This window comes from Sorex araneus, chromosome 9 (genome assembly GCF_027595985.1).
Source record: "Sorex araneus isolate mSorAra2 chromosome 9, mSorAra2.pri, whole genome shotgun sequence".
In the NCBI taxonomy this organism is placed as follows: domain Eukaryota; kingdom Metazoa; phylum Chordata; class Mammalia; order Eulipotyphla; family Soricidae; genus Sorex; species Sorex araneus.
Genome location: NC_073310.1, coordinates 1748811 through 1768857, shown reverse-complemented (window position 1 = coordinate 1768857; position 20047 = coordinate 1748811). Strand labels below are relative to the sequence as shown.

The 20047-nt window shown below is 68.2% G+C and overlaps 1 protein-coding gene across 1 annotated transcript; it reads left to right on the top strand.

Moving 5' to 3' along the window:
- The first annotated feature begins 279 nt into the window (after window positions 1-279).
- Window positions 280-19730, top strand: AACS (acetoacetyl-CoA synthetase). Its single transcript, XM_055147626.1, has 18 exons — window positions 280-512; window positions 4338-4441; window positions 5363-5483; window positions 7711-7824; window positions 9164-9261; window positions 10870-10984; window positions 11155-11236; window positions 11655-11802; window positions 12691-12771; window positions 13030-13154; window positions 14275-14339; window positions 14595-14717; window positions 15259-15372; window positions 15863-15988; window positions 16981-17050; window positions 17136-17194; window positions 17490-17692; window positions 18901-19730. The coding sequence occupies exons 1-18, from the start codon at window positions 380-382 to the stop codon at window positions 19036-19038; spliced, it is 2019 nt and encodes a 672-aa protein (XP_055003601.1). The 5' UTR covers window positions 280-379; the 3' UTR covers window positions 19039-19730.
- Window positions 19731-20047: the final 317 nt, after the last annotated feature.

Below are 20047 nucleotides of genomic sequence, written 5' to 3'. Positions count from 1 at the left end.
TGTCGGGGTCAGAGCGCGTCTTCTCCGCCCGACACCCCGGGGCCGCCCTGCGCGGCGGTGCCCACGCCCGAGGCTGTGCCGGCGCCCCCCCGCGGGCTCCCGGGGCCGCCACCGGCCCCCCCGCCGGCGCCCCCCCGCGGCCCCGGCCCCGGGCGCCGGCACAGGGGCGCGCACTCCTTTGCGAGGCGCGCGCCGCGGAGGGTTACAGCGGAGTAGGCCGTCGGGGCGGGGCCTCCGGGGCGGGGCCAGGCCGGGCGGGGCGGGGCCAGACCGGGCGGGGGCGGGGCCTCGCGCCGGTGTCGGGCTGCCGGCTGCGCCCCCCGCTCATTCGCGCGCTCCCGCCGCCCTCGCCGCCGCCGCCGCTGCCGCCGCCGCAGCCATGTCCCGGGAGCCGCGGGCCGATCGGGAGGAGATCGTGGGCAGCCAGGTGATGTGGGAGCCGGACAGCAAGAAGGACTCGCAGATGGACCGCTTCCGGGCGGCCGTGCGCGCCGCCTGCGGCCTGGCGCTGGGTGAGTGCGGGGCGGGGGTCCCGGCCGGACGGCGCCCCCGCCCGGCAGACCCGCCCGGCCCCGGGAAGGGGCCATCACCCGTGCCGCGTGCCCCCCGCTCGCCCCCCGACCCCGTCCCGCCAGCGCCGGGCAGGGGCGAGGCTCGTCGGGGCGGGGCTGTCCGGCCCGGCCGGGAGGTGTGCGGCCCCCGTGTGCCTTAGCGGCCGGTGGTCCCTGGCAGGGCGGTTCCGGGTTTCGGTCCCCAGCGCCCGCCCGGCTGCATCCGTGTTGCTGCTTGGAGCAGCGTGCATAGCCTGGGGTGGTGGGGTGACTCGGGGTGTCCCAGGACCAGGAGCAGCCCCGGGTGGTGGCGTGACTCGGGGTGACCCAGGACCAGGAGCAGCCCCGGGTGGTGGCGTGACTCGGGGTGTCCCAGGACCAGGAGCAGCCCCGGGTGGTGGCGTGACTCGGGGTGACCCAGGACCAGGAGCAGCCCTGGTGGTGGCGTGACTCGGGGTGTCCCAGGACCAGGAGCAGCCCCGGGTGGTGGCGTGACTCGGGTGTCCAGGACCAGGAGCAGCCCCGGTGGTGGCGTGACTCGGGGTGACCACAGCTGGGAATAGCCCTTCTTCCTCAGGTGCCGGGAGGTCTGTGGTCCCCGTGGTTCTCCCGCACCAGCGGCCTTCCTGGTCCCCCGTGGTGGGCGGGGCTGGGAGCCTGACCAGGCTCTGCTCAGCCCAGCCTTAGGCTGGTGGCCGTCCGGCGGGGAGCAGGGCGGGGCTGCAGGTGCCCACAACACCAGCTGGTACCCAGCAGACTTCTCTGGCACTGAATGGAGCCTGCACACGTTCCTCCTAATCCCTAATCCTGCTTTTGTCTCCACCTTCCATCTGAGAAAACAGGCTTAAAGTCTCAGCTGTCGTCTGGCCACCGTAGGGGGCAGCGACACACACACACACACACACACACGTGCACACATACAGAAAAAGAGGCAGAGGCACACACAGGTACACACAGGCACACAGGAGCGCACACATACAGGCACACACAAACACAAATTCACAGGCACAGGAGTGTGCACACACAGGTACAAAGGAGTGCGCACACAGGTACACAGGAGTGTACAGGCACACACAGTGCACACATACAGGAGCGTGTACACACTCATAGGCATGCACAGGAGGAGTGCGCACACACAGGCACACACTCACACCAGCGCACACACAGGCATACACACACACTGGCGCACACACATAGAGGCACACACGTTCACACATAGGCACTCTTGCTTGCACACACATAGACACAGGCACACACAGGTGCACGCACACACTCAGACACACGCAGGCACAACACGTGCACACAGACACATACACACAGGCACACAGACACAGACACTCACAAGCACACTCATGTACACACAGGCACACACAGATACAGACGCATACACACAGGCGCACAGGTGCACACACACATGGGTGCCTGTACACACAGACACACACACACACTCATGTACACACAGGCTCACACAGACACATACACACAGGTGCACACACACATGGGTGCCTGTACACACAGACACACACACACACTCATGTACACACAGGCTCACACAGACACATACACACAGGTGCACACACACATGGGCGCCCGTACACACAGACACACACACTCATGTACACACATACTCATGCACACTGTGGGGTCATTGGTCCTGACCCCACCATGTGGCTGCAGGCACGAAGGTGTTTGGGGTCACGTGGCCTGGCTGGAGTGTCCCAATTGTTAAGTCTCATCCCTGGAGCTTGTTGACCAGATGGGGACGAGCCAGTCACCTGGCTGGCCCCTCGCCTGGGTCCCCTGGCCAGCACCACTGTGCCCGTGAGGACAGAGGCTTGACCGTGCGGGACCCCGAAACTCGGGGCTCCTGCTTCAGTGGACCCTGAAGTTGGCCCTTCTGAGGGTCCCCAAGGCCCTCCTCAGCAGCTGGCGTCACCGAGGCCTGCCCAGGCTCTCTTGGCAGTGCTCTGATGTGCCTTAGGGCCTGGCTCCTGTCTTAAATGTCGCTTCTGTAACGCCCGACCAGAGGCCAGGTGGGCGGGGGCTCCCGGCCAGGCGCGCCCCCCCGCCCCCGTGTCCTGCTCGCTCTGACCCCTGCGCTCTGCAGCGGGACCTGGGCTGGGATGCAGCTTCTGGACGGAGGGCGTGGGAGCAGGAGCCGGACGCTGCCCTCGAGCCCGTGGCCAGCCACGCCTGCCACCCCGGGGCCGTGGCCCCCGCTCTGCCCCCCACAGCCCCTGGAGTCGGGCGGGCACACGGAGCGGAGAGACCTCGGGAGACAGCCCTGCACCCCCCACACGGACAACGGGGCCGCGCCGCCGCCTGTTTGTCCAGCGCCCGGTCCCCCGGGCCGCGGGCTCCCCCGAGGCCTACTTAGTGGCACTGGCCAGTGCTCAGACGTCCCTGCTGGTCCCTGTAATGGTCCCTGCGCTGGGCCCTGTGCCCCCTGGGAGCCGTCTGCACGGGGCTGGGAGAGGCTGACACACCGCGGTGCCCGCTCGCCTCGTGCCAGGCCTTGGGCCTGCCGTCATGCCCGAGCCTGGCGTCTGCCCGTCTCTGCCCGTCTCTGCCGTCTCTGCCCGTCTCTGCCTGTCTCTGCCTGTCTCTGCCTCGTCTCTGCTCGTCTCTGCCTCGTCTCTGCTTGTCTCTGCCTGTCTCTGCCCGTCTCTGCCCGTCTCTTCCTTGTCTCTGCCCGTGTCTGCCCGTCTCTGCCCGTGTCTGCCCGTCTCTGCCTGTCTCTGCCGTCTCTGCCCGTCTCTGCCATCTCTGCCGTCTCTGCCCGTCTCTGCCTGTCTCTGCCCGTCTCTGCCTGTCTCTGCCCGTCTCTGCCCATCTCTTCCTTGTCTCTGCCTGTGTCTGCCCGTCTCTGCCCGTGTCTGCCCGTCTCTGCCTGTCTCTGCCGTCTCTGCCCGTGTCTGCCCGTCTCTGCCATCTCTGCCGTCTCTGCCCGTCTCTGCCCGTCTCTGCCTGTCTCTGCCATCTCTGCCGTCTCTGCCCGTCTCTGCCCGTCTCTGCCTGTCTCTGCCTGTCTCTGCCCGTCTCTGCCCGTGTCTGCCCGTCTCTGCCTGTTTCTGCCCCGTCTCTGCCCCGAGTGGGGGGTGGGCCCCTGGGTGGTGGGTTTGCCGGCAGCTGGCCAGGGCCGGACCAGGGCTGGGCCACCGCGTGGCGGAGTGGACAGTCACGCAGGCTGCAGCCGCTGCTCCTTGTGGGCCAGAGCCCGGCTCTCTCCAGCTGTCCTGGACGCTGGCCCGGTGGGTGCTGCCCTGCCCCCTGCTGGGGCCTCACCTGCCTGCCCCGGGGCCTTCCCCCATGGCCCCCAGGCCGGTTCAGGAAGTCCTGGTGAGAAGGGGCAGGCCTGAAGTCCAGGTCACGTCCCCGGGCCTGTCCCCGGGCCAGGCAGGCGCTCAGCAACCAGGTGTGCCCTGGAGGCTGCGCCTGCCTTCCCCCTCCCCTCCCTCCCCTCCCTCCCCTCCCCCTCCCTCCCCTTCCTCCTCTCATCCCTCCCCCCTTCCCTGCCCCCCTCCCCTCCCTCCCTTCAGTCCCCTCCCCTTCCCTTCCCTCCCTTCCTTCCCCTCCCCCCTCCCCTTCCCTGCCTCTCCCCTCCCCCCCTCCCTCCCTCCCCTCTCTCCCCTCCCTTCCAGGCCCAAACCCAAACAGCCCCGGCTCCAGAGTCTGTGCTGGGCCCACTTCCCTGTTTTCCTTCCCCCTGGGGCTTGCCTGGGTGAGGTTATGTCCCCCCTTTTCTTCCCAGCTGGGTTGACCCCAGCCCCCTCCTCTCCTTTGCAGAGAACTACAACGACCTGTACCACTGGTCAGTGGCCTCCTACGCCGACTTCTGGGCCGAGTTCTGGAAGTTCAGTGGCATCGTGCACTCGCGCACCTACGACCAGGTGAGCAGGCCCAGCCCGCAGCGTCCCCCGTTTGTGCTTCTCGGACACACCCCTCAGCAGGGGGCCCCCAGGCGCGGGCTCCCATGGACAGTCCCCCCCAGGTGCAGTCAGGAGGGCTCCCTGAGCACAGCAGGGTGTGGCCCCAAACAGACAAACACAAACAGACAAACAGCAAAGGCAACAGCGTACCCAGGGCCGGGCTGGTCCCGCCCAGCACGGCGCCACCTCGGGCTAGCAGGCAGCTTCTCTGGGTTTCGTTGTGCAGAACAACGTGTGGTAAAGTCTCGGGGCACAGACGGGGTCCACTGGGCCCGACTCACTTGTCATTGTTTCGGGGCTGGGCCCGGCGTGCGCAGGACTGACTCCTGGCTTTGTGCTCGGGCATCACTCTCGGCGGGCCTGTGAGATGGAGGGGATTGAACCCTGGCCCCCACTTGGCATGGCCTGGGGCCAGCGGTGGAGGGAGCTGGGATCGAGGGCGAGGCAGTGCTCCCCTTCAGGTGCTCCCCTGCTGCTGCGGTGTGCGCGGGCCTGTCCGCGCGCGCTGCCGATGTCCCTGGCGGTGTCACGTGCTGGGTGCAGTGCCGGGCAGGCCTTGGCTGGGCACCTGACTCCTCTGCCAGGGTCGGGCTGGCAGCCTCGCGGACAGGGTGGTCCCTCTGCCCCCAGGCCATCCGAGGCCCGGCCATCTGGGGGTCAGCTGCCGGACGGTTCGGGCCAGGGGGTTTCCTAGCATGAGGCCGGCCAGGGCTCCACTCCCAGCACCCGGGAGTGGTCCCTGAGCACAGAGCCGGGAGTCAGCTCCACGCCCAGAGCGATGCAGTGCGAATACCGGGCCTGTGCGGGACAGCCAGGGTCAGCAGTGAGCTGGGAGCCTCGGGGCTCGGCCAGGAGTGCTCACGCGGCTCTGTGCTCCCCCAGGTGGTGGACCCCTCCAAGGGCATCGCAGACGTCCCCGAGTGGTTCCGAGGCAGCCGCCTCAACTACGCAGAGAACCTCCTGCGGCACAAGGACAACGACAAGGTGGCCCTGTACATCGCCCGTGAGTGCCGCGCCCGCGCAGCCCCTCCCGCACGGGGGCCCCGCACCAGCCCCGGGGACGGCCGCTTCTGGGAGAAGCCGATGGGCCTTTTCCCGAGGCGGCCCGGCGCTGCCCGGCGTTCCCTTGATGTTACCCCGGCGTTACCCTGGTGTTACCCTGGCCTTGCCCTGGGCCCCCCGGTCGCCTGCCACTCCAGGACTGGCAGAGCCTCCATCCTCCCTCGTTTCCCAGGGGCCTCCCGGTGCTCTCTGTGCCGGGCAGAGCCCTGGTGAGAGGCTGTCCTCGTGCCCTCAGGCCTGTGCCCGGCGTGTCAGCTCCTGGCCTCTCCTCAGGCTTGCCTGGGAGGCCCCTAGCTGTCCGCCCGTCACTGCCCAGAGCCGTCTGTGGCCGCCCTCCGGGGCTGCTCCTCTGTGCCGGCCCCTCCTGGCCGGAGGACACGCAGCCGCGGGGGGACCTCGACTGTGTCTCCCCAACTGGGGTCCCTGCGCTCCTGGGCCTGTAGTGACCGTGCTGGGCAGCGCAGTCCTGCGACCCGGCCACAGGGGTGCGGTCACTGCCTCTCACCACTCTCCCCTGCTGTCAAGGCTGCCTCACAGTGGAGTTTGTCCAAGGATGTGGCGGGGAGGGGACCCCGGGGGTGCTGGAGCCCCTTTGGCAGGCCAGGGTCCGAGCGGAGCTGATCAGCGGGGGTGATGCAGGCTGGGGGCCGTCCCCCTCACTGACCCTGAGCTGCAGGCAGGTGGGGGCAGCGTGGCAGGACAGGGGCATCCCCACCCCACGCGCCCACCCTCTAGTTCCAGGATGTTCCGTCACCAGGAAGGAGGGGGGCCCCGCCCCCAGCCTGCTGCTGGCACGCTGTCACGGCCCTGTCCCCGGGGCCACGCTGGCTCCTGCCCAGCCCAGGTCCTGGGGCCCACGTTGTCCCGTGGAGGTGACCCCTGCCCCCGCGGTGACTGCTAGCGCCCCTGGAGGCACGTGGGTCACAGCCCACTCGTCTCGGTCATCCCGAGGGACTAGAATGCCGGGGCCTGCTGCCGGGAACAGGATCCCCGACCTGCACAGCAGGACCTGCGGCCCGCCCGCCCCAGCCACCCGCCCACCCCTGCCTCGCGCCCTCCTGCTCGGGCCCTCCTCTCCGGGCTGGCAGTGCCCGTGGAGCTTGGGGCGGGGCCCTTGGCCCTGGTTTGCGACTCAGGCCGAGAGAGGAGGGGGGGAGGGGGCGTCCTCTGGCCGCTCCCCGTCCTCCCTGTCACCCTGGCTGAGCAGAGCAGATGCTCCTGGGGCCCGGCGTCTGCATGCCGGCAGTGGGTCGTCGTCAGGGGTCCCTCCTGAGTGTTTTTCTAGGACAGTGTCGGGGGTGGGGAGCTGTGAGAAGCTGCGAAAGGCCCCCAGGATTCGAGGGGCTGTGGGGCCGGGCCTGCCCCAGCACGGGGGAGAGGCCCCGGGAAGGTGCCTTCCTGGTGCTCCCTGGCTCCCCCTGCACCCGTGGGGTCCCTGAGCCCCTCCAGGAGCGATCCTGAGCGCTGCCAGGTGTGACCCCGGCCCCGCAGGTAGAGACTGTGGCGGCGTTAAAGCTGGTCGTGGTCGGGAATGAAGCGTCTGCGTCAGACCCGGGTCAGGACTTGGCCTCGGCCCGAGACTGGCTTCCTGGGTCTGCAGGACGCGAATCGGGTTGTCTGTCTGTGCCGCTGACGTGTCCCTGACGCTGCACGCACGGCGGGACGCGCTCACCGCCTGGGGGCGGGCGCCGTTGGCAGGCTCGGGGCAGTGGACACTGCGGTGCCCTGGGTGCGGCTCAGGGCTTGTCCTGGCCCCCAGCCCCCTGGCCAGCAGCCCCGAGGAGCTGCCGTGCTGGCCATCTGCCCCATCATGTGTTTCCGTGCGTCTGTTTTCTGTTTGTTCTGGGCTCCCAAGCAGTGCTCAGGGGCCCGGAGGTCGCTCCTGGCAGTGACGCGGCTCTCGGGCCTGGCGCAGAGGCGCAGAGCTGGGCTGAGGGCAGTACACGCCTCGTGCTGGGCCGGCCCGGGCAGCAGGGTGAGCGTGGCGCCACCCGCAGGGGAAGGGATTCCCCGCCGACGGGACTCGGGGACTGACCCGGGCCCCGGAGCAGCCGCTGAGTGAGAGGCCCCGGGTCCACGTCCTTCCCGGGCTGCCGGGCGGAGGCCTCTGCCCGCAGCAGGCCCCGGAGTCCACGCCCGTCGGCCGGCTCAGCTTCCCTCTCTTCCAGGGGAGGGCAAGGAGGAGATCCAGAAGGTGACGTTCCAGGAGCTGCGGCGGCACGTGGCCTTGTTCGCGGCAGCCATGAGGAAGATGGGGGTGAAGAAAGGGGACCGGGTGGTCGGTGAGTGGCCTGGGCTCTGGGTGGGGCCGGGCACGCGTGTCCTCGTGTGCGTGTGTGTGCTCAGGTGTGTCTTCACATGTATGTCCATGTGCGCACATGTGTCGTGTGTGCATGTATGTGTGCTCACGTGTGTGCGTGTGTCTGCTCATGTGTCCTCGTGTGTCCATGTTTGCACACGTGTCATGTGCATGTGTGTGCTCAGGTGTGTCCTACACATGTATGTCTGTGTGTCCATGTGTGCACATGTGTCCACATGTGTCCGTGGTGCTCACTGTACATCTGTGTGTGGGAGGAGACCACCTTAAGGGTTGGGGCGGGGTCCCACACTGGTGTGGCTGCGCCCCCCTCAGGACAACTCCAGGCTCGCCGCGCCCCTCCCCCCCTGCAGACACAGGCGCCCACAGGGCCCGGGGCTGCCGCTGCTGGGCTGTGCAGTGCCCTCCAGCATGACCGCCCCCTTGGGGCCTGCCCTGTCTTGGAGGTGGGGCTGCAATTGCGGCTTTATTTGATTGATTCTGGGGGGCCGCACCTAGCACTGCTCAGGGCTGAGCCCCGGGGTGCTGTGACGGGACCCAGGCCAGCAGCATGCCGGGTGCCAGGCGGACGCCCTCCCGTCTCTCCTAGCTCTGCCCCCCAAGCGGTGGGGACACCGCGGGCATCAGGAGGGGCCCCAGGAGCCGGGGCAGGGGGAGCTCGGGCAGCCCCTGGGCCTCGGTGCCTGCGCCCCCCCGCAGAGGGGTCCCCTCCGTGCCCCGAGAGAGGAGTGACCCCGTCTGATCTCGGCGGACGCGGGTCCATTTCCAGAACTGCCCGCAGGCCCGAGCAGGTCCTGCCGGGAACTCGCTGTTTGCTGTTGCTGGCGCGGGCCGCAGGGCCGCCAGGGTGACGAGACGGGTGCGGGGCTCACGGCGCCTGCTCCAGGGCTGTGTGGTCTCGTGCGCCAGTCCCTGCGGCGTGGGGGCGGGGCGGGGCTGTGCGCAGGGACCCCGTCCAGGGCCCGGGGGCCGGGGTGAGCGCTCCTCACCCCGACAGGCCTTGGGAGGGGACATGGGGGCTGGCTGATAGGGTGTCCTGGGGGAGGCCGAGCCGCGTGGCCCGTGGGTGTTGCTGTGTTTGCCGAGGGTGGAGTGGCCACGGGCTGGCCATGCGTCGGCCTTCGGCAAGCACAGCTGGGCGGGTGGCACGCGGGGCCAGGGGGTCTCTGCTGCGCGTGCGTGTATGCACATACACACGTGTACACGTGTGGTGTGCGTGCGGCTTGTGGAGGGCACTTTTCTGTGCAAAGGCCCTGAGGCCCAGGCTGCGGGGAGTGGTGCTAGCAGGTTCTGCCCATCTGCAGGTTACCTGCCCAATAGCGCGCACGCCGTGGAGGCCATGCTGGCCGCAGCGAGCATCGGGGCCATCTGGAGCTCCACGTCCCCCGACTTCGGAGTGAATGTGAGTCGGGCGCCCGCAGGGTCTTACTGGGGTGTCTGTGGGGTAGTGCGGGAGAGTGGGGGTCTCTGGGAGAGTGGGGGGTCTGTGGGAGAGGGGGTCTGTGGGAGAGGGGTTCTCTGGGAGACTGGGGGTCTCTGGGAGAGGGGGAATTTTTGGGAGAGGGGTCTCTGGGAGGGGGGGTCTCTGGGAGAGGGGGGTCTCTGAGGAAGAGTGGGGGTCTCTGGGAGACTGGGGGTCTCTGGGAGAGGGGGAATTTTTGGGAGAGGGGTCTCTGGGAGGGGGGTCTCTGGGAGAGGGGGGTCTCTGAGGGAGAGTGGGGGTCTTTGGGAGAGGGGGTCTTTGGGAGACGGGTCTCTGGGAGAGGGGGTCTTTGGGAGACGGGTCTCTGGGAGGGGGGTCTCTGAGGGAGGGTGCGGTGGGGCCCCATGAGAGCCTGCGCGGGATTTCGGGGTGTCTGAGGTGCCGGCGGGGCCGGGAGCTCTGTCCGCACCCAGGTGCCTGTGTCTGCTGCCCGGTGGCGAGCGCCCAGGTCTGGGGCGAGACCTCAGGGGCCGGCGGCTGGCTCAGGGCCGCCCACTAGGGGGCAGCACCACCACATGTAGGCGCCTGGAGCTCGGAGAGGGTTGGGGGTGCGACCAGCCGAGGCCAGGCCTCACGCCTGCTGCCCTGTGCAGGGGGCGCCCAGGGGCCGCCCCCCAGCCCCCCCCAGCCTCCTGCAGCAGCTGCACCTGGGGCGGCTCAGACGGGCCCAGAGGGGCTCTGTGTGTCCGCGTGTCTGCGGTGCCGGGGGCCGGGCACCATCCCCCCAGCCGCGGTGTCGCCGGCCGTCTCTGCACCCGAGGCCGGAGTGTGCTCTGCTGGAGTCCTGCCGCCCGCTGGCCCGGCCTGCTCTCCTGGGTGCTGCCCGTGTGTCGGCCTCGCTGTGTCTCGCTTCTCGGGCTGCCCTGGGCCTCATGTGCGGGTCAGACCTGCCGCTGGCTCTGAGCGGCCGGAGCGGGCGTTTCCAGCCCTGGCCTGTGGGGGTCACTTAGGCACGTGGACTCCTTGGCCTCAGCCGTCGTGGTGGTGCTGGTCCATCTGGGCTGGTCGCGCCTGTGCCGGCTGCCCCAGCCCGGGTGGGCACAGCGCCTCCTCCTCTCCCTCTGCCCCCTGCGGCATCCAGGCCCCTCCAGGCCCTGAGCTCTGCCCCCTGCTCGCTTTGGGCAGTGCCAGCTGGGCCTCCCCTTGGTCGGCCCTGCCCCAGTTTGTCTGGACTCAACTGTTTGCCCTGGAATTGGCGCTTTTCCGAGGATGCTGGGGCGGGGGGATGGGGGGGAACCGGCCTCCAGGTGCGAGACCCTCCCCTTTAGGGGTTCTGTGCATGCGTGTGTGTGTGCGTGCACATGTGTGCGTGTGTGTGACATCCTGTGCACAGCTCTTGGGACCAGACAGGTGACCAGCTCATCCCGCGGGCAGCACAGGAGAGGGGTCGGCCCTGAGCCCAGCTGGCCAGTGACGGGCGGCTGGGCTGCTCAGCCCCTGCCCACACACGCAGGTGGATTGTGGGCGGCGCTGGGCTTGTTTTTGCCCTTGGAATCGGGGTCACGTCTGCTCTTCCCTCCCCCCCAGGGCGTCCTGGACCGGTTCTCGCAGATCCAGCCCAAGCTCATCTTCTCCGTGGAGGCCGTCGTGTACAACGGCCGAGAGCATGGCCACCTGGACAAGCTGCAGCGGGTGGTCAAAGGTGGGTGCCCGCCTCGCCCGGGACCCCCACCCCACCTGGCTCAGGATCCCACCCTGCTTGGGACCCCTGACCTGACCTGGACCCTCCCCAGCTGGCTCGGGACCCCATCCCTCTTGGGTACCCACCCTGCCCGGGACCCCCGCCCTACCCACTGCCTCCGGCTGCCCCAGGTCTTCCAGACTTGAAGAAGGTGGTGGTCATCCCCTACGTCAGCCCCCGGGAGAAGATCGACATCTCCAGGATCCCCAATAGGTGCGTCCCGGGCTGCCTGGCGCTGGCTTTCAGTGGGCAGAGGGGCCTGGGCCCCGGCGGGCTCTGGCCGCCTCAGCGTGCTTGCGCGGGTGCCGGGAGCCTGACTGTCCTGGGTGGCGGCTTCACCCTGTGCCCGCGTGTTCAGGAGCCGAAAGCAGAGCCGGGTGTCACTGCCCTGTTCCTGGAGGGGCCGCCTGGAGCTGTGTCCGTGTGGGCTGTGTCCCGGGAGGGACACAGGGCAGTGGCCAGCTGCTCTCTGGCCCTGCCCTGGCAGCTGCTGTGACCGTCCCGCGTCCTCCTGCTCCCAGGCTCGCGTCCCACAGTGCTCAGTGCCCGGGCGTGGCTGCCACGCTCCTGTGGGGGCCGTTGGGTGGGTTCGCCCAGCTGCCCGCTGGCCTCACTCTGCCTCTGCCCTCAGCATTTTCCTGGACGAGTTCCTGGCCGCCAGGGAAGGCGAGCAGGGCCCGCAGCTGGAGTTCGAGCAGCTGCCCTTCAGCCACCCGCTCTTCATCATGTTCTCCTCGGGCACGACGGGCGCGCCCAAGTGCATGGTGCACTCGGCGGGGGTAGGTGTGCCCGGCCTGCGCGCCGTTTATCTCCTGAGCCCAAGTCCGCCCTGCAAGAATCCATCATGGGGGCCGGAGCGATAGCACAGCGGGGAGGGCGTTTGCCTTGCACACGGCCGACCTGGGTTCGATCCCCGGCATCCTATAGGATCCCCCGAGCACTGCCAGGAGTAATTCCTGAGTGCAGAGCCAGGAGTAGCCCCTGTTCATCGCCGGGTGTGACCCAAAAACAAAACAAAAAAGCAAAACAAAACAAGAAGGGATCCACCACGGGAAAGCGTTAACATCCAGCCTGGGTGGGCAGCCTGGGCCTCGGCCGGGACGTGTGGTTGGAGCCTCCGCCGGGCGCTCCCAGCAGCTGCTGCACACTTGGCGGAGCTCAGTGGCCCCTGCAGGCTGCCGGCCTCACTCCTGCTGCGCTAGGGCGCAGGTGGTGGCAGGGATCGAACCCGGGTTTCTGCACAGTGTCCTACACGCCAGCCCCGGGATCAGCCCTGGCCTCGGACCCCTGGCTCCGATGGGCTCGCTCGCTGTGGCCGCCAGGGCCGGGGGCTGAGGGATGCTCTGGGGCCCAGGCCGAGGCGGCCACAAGCCTTTCCTGAACTTTCTCTGTGGGAAGGCAGCCCCGAGTCCCTGGGGGGAGACGGGGAGACTGTCCTCCAGGCGGGAAGCCGGGCCCTGGGCGGGGTGTCTGCGCCCCTGAAGGGCAGAAAGCGCGGGAGGGAGCCGTGCTGGTAAGCTGGCACTGACCTTGGGGCCTCAGAAGGGCGTGGCTGCCTGGTGGGGGTGGGGTGCGGCGGGGAGAGTTCTGCGGAGTGGGGACCCCGGGCCCTAGGGGCCCTGCCCGGAGCTGTGGCCAGAACCGTCTTCACGGGCTCGTCCCCTCAGGGCACCCTGATCCAGCACCTGAAGGAGCACGTCCTGCACGGGAACATGGGCAGCGGGGACATCCTGCTCTACTACACCACGGTGCGTGGGCCCTGGGGGGTCGGAGGGGGACGGTCCCCGCAGGCCTGCTGCAGGTGTGGCAGTGGACTGACCCCGGGCCGGGCGCTGTGTTTGCTCCGCCGTCACCGCGGCAGCAGGAAGCACGTGCCACAGCCACCTGGTTCTTGGGGCACCCCGGGGAGCCCGAGGGCAGCAGCAGGGGCCCTCACCAGGCCCGTCTCACCCACTCGGGGCTGCAGCCGCCCCGGGCCCCGCCCGACACTGCCCCTCTGCCCGCAGGTGGGCTGGATGATGTGGAACTGGATGGTGTCGGCCCTCGCCACTGGTGCCGCCCTGGTTCTGTACGACGGCTCCCCGCTGGTGCCCACGCCCAACGTGCTGTGGGACCTGGTGGACAGAATAGGGTAGGTGTGCGCCCCCTCGGCTGTCCCCCCCCAGCCTGGGAGGGCCCCGCTACGTGGCGTCCTGGGAGGGGTCCATTTCCTGAATCCTCCAGGGAGACGGACCCGAGGCCTGGCTGGCACCCGCAGGTGCCGTGTGGCCGCAGGTTGTGGGGCAGAAGTCTGTTTCCAGAACTTTCTCCCCTGTAGCCTGCGGGTGGCGCCCTGTCTGTCCTGGCCCAGGTGGGCTCCTTGGACTGCGGTGGAACCTCCGTGCGCTGAGGGGGTCATCCCACATGTGCCCTGGGATGCTGGGGTCCCCGCCCCCACACTGGTCAGCCATGGCCACTTAATGGCCTTAATTCCCTGATCGTTAATATTTTAAATATAAGCCCCGGCCTGGAAATATTTAAATCCTGGCATTTGGCTCAAATGCTAGTGAGGAAACTTCATCCTAATGCGGTGGTCCCGGGAAGGGTGATTGGACCCCTGGGAGCCCTGCTCCCTCGCCAGCTCCACCTGGAATGTGCCGGGCCTGGGCAGAGCCACTGTGCAAGTGTGCGCACGCATGCGTGTGTGTGTGTGTGTGTGCGCGCGCGTGCATGTGGGCATACATCTGTGCACACGTGTGTGCGTGTGTGTTGGCATGAGTCTGTGTGTACATGTGTGTCCGTATGTGTGTGTTCATGCATGTGGGGGATATGCAGGTGTGTATGTGCACGTGTGAGTGTGAGGGTGGGGAGTGTCTATCACTGGACCTAGGGCCTGGAGCTCGCGGATGACGGCCCTGGGGAGGGTGCAGGGGCCCCGCAGAGCCCTGGGCTGCCCACTGGAAGGGAGAGGCGTTGCTTTTCCAGCCAGAGCCCGGGGGCCCTGGAGCGAGCCTGCGGGCGGGCAGCAGGCGGGAGGACGGCTCCCGATTCCCACACAGCACGTTGGTGACGCAGTGGCGTCAGAGGGTGTCCCTGTGCAGCCCCGGGAGAAAACCTGGTGCTGGCGGGTCGCGTCCAGGCGTGTGGAAGGCGCTGGGCACCCTCTTGTGGACGTCTGCCAGAAGAGGGGGGTGTCAGGCCAGTGCGCACCTGCAGGGAGCTGGGGGCACGGTGCCCCGGCGCCCGCAGGACCTGCTGGCCTTCCCTTGTAGCATCACCGTCCTCGGGACGGGCGCCAAGTGGCTGTCGGTGCTGGAGGAGAAGGACCTGAAGCCCAGTAAGTGTCCCCGGAGCTGGCCCTGCTCTGCCCTGCCCTGCCCTGCCCTGCTTTGCCCTGCCCTGCCCTGCCCTGCCCTGCTCTGCCCTGCCCTGCCCTGCTTTGCCCTGCCCTGCCCTGCTTTGCCCTGCCCTGCCCTGCTTTGCCCGGCCCTGCCCGGCCCTGCCCTGCCCGGCCCTGCCCTGCCCTGCCCTGCCCTGCCCTGCCCTGCCCTGCCCTGCCGGCCGGCCGTCAGCTCTCCGTGTTTGGCCCCAGTGGAGACGCACAGCCTGCAGACGCTGCACACCATCCTGTCCACGGGCTCCCCGCTGAAGGCCCAGAGCTACGAGTACGTGTACAGTTGCATCAAGAGCAGCGTGCTGCTGGCCTCCATCTCAGGTGCGCCTCGCCCCCTGTCCAGGTAGAATGTTCCAGAAGGTGCCGGGCAGCATTCACCAGCCTGTCCAGAAGGGTGCGGGCCATGCGCCCTCACGTGTGGGTGTGCGCACGCATGTGCAAACACATGCATGTACACTGCACACGGTGCAGCTATGCATGCACACATGTACACACAGGCATGTCCGTGTCTACATGTGTATGTATGGTCATGTGTATGTGCACATCTGTGCACAGAGGCATGCATGTACGTGCATGTATGTACGTGCACACACCCGCACGCTCACAGGCGGTCCAGGGGCTGTGCTGGGTCCTGCCCACCGCAGCAGCAGGCCGGAGTCCAGGCTTCCCGTGCTGAGTGCCTGAGCGTAGTGGCCTGCGGCCAGCAGGGGCCTGGGGCCTTGGGTTGGAACCGTGCCGGGAAGCGAAGCTGGGCAGTCCTGGTCCTCTTCTGGACTCAGCCCCGACCCTGCACGGGGCAGGGAGGCGGCTCGTCCGGGAGCACTTGCTGAGAGCCTGGGCTGAGCCCGTCTCCCGTGTGCAGGCGGCACCGACATCATCTCTTGCTTCATGGGCCAGAACACGTCCATCCCCGTGTACAAGGGCGAGATCCAGGCCCGGAACCTGGGCATGGCCGTAGAGGCCTGGGACGAGGACGGTGAGCGGCTTCCCCCTGCCATGCCCTCGGCCCTGGGCCCCAGGGGGGCGGGTCCGTGACTCCCGGGCCAGCCGTGGGTGCAGGGTGCCTGTGACCGTGGGCTTCAGAAGGGGAGCCAAGCTGGCCCGAGTGTCCCCTGGCAGGTCCTGGGGAGAGGGCAGGATGCCCAGAGGTGCTGCTGCTCCCGGAAAGGGAGAGTTGTGTGGCTGGGGCCGTCCCCTCCCCCGTGGTGCCAAGGCCGGTCCCCTCCCAGTAGCCCCGGTGTGGGCGGCTCTTCCCGGGACCCTGAGGGTGGGGAGCGAGGGGGGGACGCTGTCCAGAGGGAGGCCTGGCCCCTGGCCACGGAGCTTGGGAGGGAGACCCTGGGGCCAGGCCGGGGATTGGTCAGTGGACACCGGCCCGGGCCCGCGTGAGCCTGAGACACGAGTGATGGGAGTGGGGGTGGGTGGGCCCAGCGGGGGGGCTCACCCGGCCCTGCTCTCCTGCCCAGGGAAGGTCGTGTGGGGGGAGAGCGGGGAGCTGGTGTGCACCAGGCCGCTGCCCTGCCAGCCCACCCACTTCTGGAATGACGAGAACGGCAGCAAGTACCGGAAGGCCTACTTCTCCAGGTTCCCAGGTGCGCCGGGGCTGCCGCCAGGGGCTGGCGTGGGGGGGGCAGCGCCGAGGAGCCTCCAGCAGAGCCGCTCTGGGGCTGTGGGGGGAGCGACGCCCCGGCCGCCTGCCCCGCCCTGTCACTGCACGCGCGGTCTGGGCCTTTCTGTCCCGGGATGGCTCCGTCCTCCCCGGGCGGTGGCCGGGCTCTGCAGAGCACTTGTGCCGAGTCAGGGTGGTCTCCCGGGGAGCCCCAGGTGGCCGAGGGGGCAGGGAAGTGCCGTCTGCGGCGTGGCACAGCCTCTTGGCCCACGTCATGCCCGTGTCTGCCACGTGTGTGCCGTGTCAGGCTCTGCCAGGTGGCGGGTGGGCAGGCGCAGACTTGGGGACATGGTGGGTCTTTCGGCCCTGTGTCCTTCACCCGGGGACGTCCAGGCAGGGGAGGGGCCAGCTGTGTGCTGTGGGGGGGGGGGCATGTGATCTGGGGGAAACAGGAATTATGTGAAGGGAGGGAACCTTTGTGTGAAGGGTTGGAAGGAGTAAGTGACGTGCGGGGGGAGGCTAGTGGGGGTCTGAGCTGCTTTTGTCCCGTGGCTCTTTATGATGTAGAAACGTGGCAGAGGGGCCAGAGATAGCTCTGTGGTTAGGGCTCTTGCCTTGCTCGTGGCCAACTGGGTTCTAGGCCCAGCATCCCCCGTCTCCGAGCCCAGCAGGAGTCAGTCCTGCGCGCCGCCAGGTGTGGCCCAGAGACAGACTAACCAACGCCGTGAGGAGAGTCCGAGCCATCTGGAGGCTGGAGTCTCACGGCCCCCGTTCCCTGGCGGCAGAGGCAGGAGGGGCTCCGAGGGCCCTGCTGGGCGCTGTGGGAGCAGCAGAGGCCCGGCCCGTCAGGGATGGTCTGGGCGTGTCCCTGGCGGGGGCCGGGGACACACAAGGCCCCCTCAGTCACCTGCGCCCGCTGCCCTCCCTGGGCCCCGCGTCCGCCGGCCCAGCTGACGGCCCGGGTCTCCCCCGCAGGCGTGTGGGCGCACGGCGACTACTGCAGGATCAACCCCCAGACCGGGGGCATCGTCATGCTGGGCCGCAGGTAGGGTGCCTGCCGGCTTCCCCGGGGCCGGGGCGGGGGGCACACGCGTGTGCTGGTGCGACCCGGCCCTCCCTTCTGCCCGCAGCGACGGCACCCTGAACCCCAACGGCGTGCGCTTCGGCAGCTCGGAGATCTACAACATTGGTACGCGGCGCCCGCCCCCTCCCGCCCGGGCACCAGGGGGCCCGCGGCCAGTCCTGGCTCTGTACCGCCCGCGGCCAGAGGCTGTCGGCCACCAGCCGTGCCCGCTACGGGGAGAAACAGCTCAGAGGCCACGTCACGCGGGTGGCCCGGCGCTGGGCGCCCCTCCCCAGAGCCCCGAGCCAGGGCTGAGCCGGGTGGCCCCCTTCTGCCCCTCCTGCTACCCCTCACCGGCTCCGGCCTGTGCCCGGCCCACCGGGCAGCCGGGCGTGAGCGTGGTCTGGGCCTGTCTCCACAGTGGAAGCCTTTGAGGAGGTGATGGACAGCCTGTGTGTCCCCCAGTACAGCAAGGACGGCGAGGAGAGGGTGGTCCTCTTCCTGAAGATGGCCGAAGGCCAGCCCTTCCGGCCCGAGCTGGTGAAGCGCATCCGGGACGCCATCCGAGTGGGCCTCTCCGCCCGCCACGTGCCCAGCGTCATCCTGGAGACCCAGGACATCCCGGTACGTTCCCCCCCCCGCTGCCACCCTCACCCTCTGCCCATGGGGGTGAGGCGCCCACCTGTCAGACACCTCTGGTGGCCACAGCCCTTTGACTTTGCTTCTGAGGGGGACGAGACCCCCGTCGCCTCCCAGCTGCGGCTTCTGTTGCTCCCAGCTAAGCCTCAGCCACAGGGGACGGGGCATGTGCGTGTGACGTCTGTGTTCTGAGAGCATGTGAGACATGCCCGTGTGAGTGTGAGCACACGTGTCAGGGTGCCTCACAGAGTAAGCACACGTCAGTGTCTCTTTAAGCGTGTCTGAGCACGTGTCAACACGTGTGAGTGTGTCTGAATTTGAGCGTCTGTGCATGTGGTGTGATTCTGCTGCGTGTGTGAGCTTGTGAGTGTGTGTCCATGGAACACACACATGCAGATGTGTGTGTGTGCAGTCTCTACACATGTGGATGTAGAGGGGCCCCACATGTACACACGTGCAGAGATGTGCGTCTGTGTGCACACATATTTACATGCACACACGTGCATGTGGTGTCGGCCCTCCCGCCGCAGATCAGAGGAGGGCAGAAGGTGGCGCAGGGCAGTCAGGGCCCGTCCTGGCTGGCTCGTCGTCCAGTTCCCTTGGACTCTCCTCCCCTCAGTCCTGTCCACGTCTGGAAGGTTCTGGGGAGCAGGAGGTTGTCCCCTGGGTCACCGGGTTGCGTGAGTCCCGCTGCGGGGCGGCTGCCCACCCCTCCCACGGGGTTTGCCTGAGGAGGCGGCGGGGCGCCGGGCCGGTGACACGGCGCTGACAGGCCGGCCTGGAAAGCATCTCTCAGCTCCTTAATGAGTTCACACGTTGTTTCAGCTGAGAGAGTTTTAATTACGTCTCGGGTTTAGGGAAGAGAGAGTGAGGAGAGATGGAGACAGCCGCGGCTTTCCAAAAGGCTCGTTCTAGAAGCTTCCACTCCCCTCGCCTGCCAGGCACAGCCGGGGCCCGTGGCAGAGCCCACAGGAGAGCCGGCCCTGAGTGGCTCCCAGGTGCTCCCGCAGCCCGTGGCCCCGCGTGCTCGCGCCCGTCGGCGAGAGCGAGAGTGAAGGGAATCGGGGTCATCCCGCCTCACGGGCCACGAGACTCTCGCCTCACTGTGCCCAAAGCCGCCCACCCTGGGACCCTGGGCTCCCCCCTGCACGTGGGTGCGGGGGTCCTGAATCTCCGTGTCCCCCCGCCCCCAGTACACACTCAACGGCAAGAAGGTGGAGGTGGCGGTGAAGCAGGTCCTGGCGGGCAAGGCCGTGGAGCAGCGCGGCGCCTTCTCCAACCCCGAGAGCCTCGACCTGTACCGAGACATCCCCGAGCTGCGCGACTTCTGAGCCGCCCGGAGCACCAGGCCCTCGCGGGGCCCCACGCAGCCTCTGCCCGGCTGCTCCGACCCTGTTAGGGGCAGAGGTGGGTCCCAGCCCTGCGGGCCCCGGCTGTGAGCCCCCCGTGCTCCGCAGCCCCTGGTCTGCCGCGGACAGTGGCGCGGCGCTGGGGGAGCCTGCGCCACCCCCAGGCCCGCTGCCCCACGTGCCGGGCTGGCTTGCTTTATTTTTTTATTTTTTATATATACATATATATATATATTGCTGGTTTGGGGTCACACCGGTGATGCTCAGGGGTTACTCCTGGCTCTGCACTCAGGAATCACCCCTGGCAGTGCCCAGGGGACCGTATGGGATGCTGGGAGTCGAACCTGCGTCAGCCGCGTGCAAGGCCAACGCCCGCCCGCCGTGCTGCGGCTTGGGGCCGGCTTGCTGTAGAGGTTTCATCTCCTGGACCTGGAGGGCTGGGAGTGTTGACCGTGAGGTGTGGGTGACGGGAATGCCGCGGGGGCATGCTGCTCCCCTCTCCGGACTCAGGGGACCCCCGGGGACTGTGTCTCCCGCCTGCTGTGAGCCGAGGCGAGGCTTGTCGCCCGCCGCTCTGTCAAGACTGGTAGCGGGGTCTATGTTTGTTTTGTATGTTTGTCAGACGTGCAATCAGAGCTGTGAGGGGCCGCTGCAATAAACACGGAGTGTGCACACATGTGTGGGCCGCCTGCTTCCTTAGGGGCGGGGAGAGCTGCGTGGCCCCTGCACCGAGTCCCAGAGTCAGGCTCAGCTCGAAGCAGGAGGCCGGTGTGCACGTGTGCAGAATGCACAGGACGTATGTGTGCATGTGCTGAGTACACGAGGGGTGTGTGTGTGTGTGCTGAGTGCACGAGGTCTACATGTGTGTGTGCGTATGTGGGTGTGTGCTGAGTGCACGAGATCTACATGTGTGGGTGTGTGCTGAGTGCACGAGATCTACATGTGTGTGTGCGTGTGTGGGTGTGTGCTGAGTGCACGAGATCTACATGTG

Excerpts from the sequence above, each read along its gene's own strand:
- AACS (XM_055147626.1), top strand. The coding sequence starts at position 380 with ATGTCCCGGGAGCCGCGGGCCGATCGGGAGGAGATCGTGGGCAGCCAG. Across the intron at positions 14,340-14,594 it reads GGAGAAGGACCTGAAGCCCA|TGGAGACGCACAGCCTGCAG; the intron begins GTAAGTGTCCCC and ends GTTTGGCCCCAG. Across the intron at positions 17,195-17,489 it reads CTCGGAGATCTACAACATTG|TGGAAGCCTTTGAGGAGGTG; the intron begins GTACGCGGCGCC and ends CTGTCTCCACAG.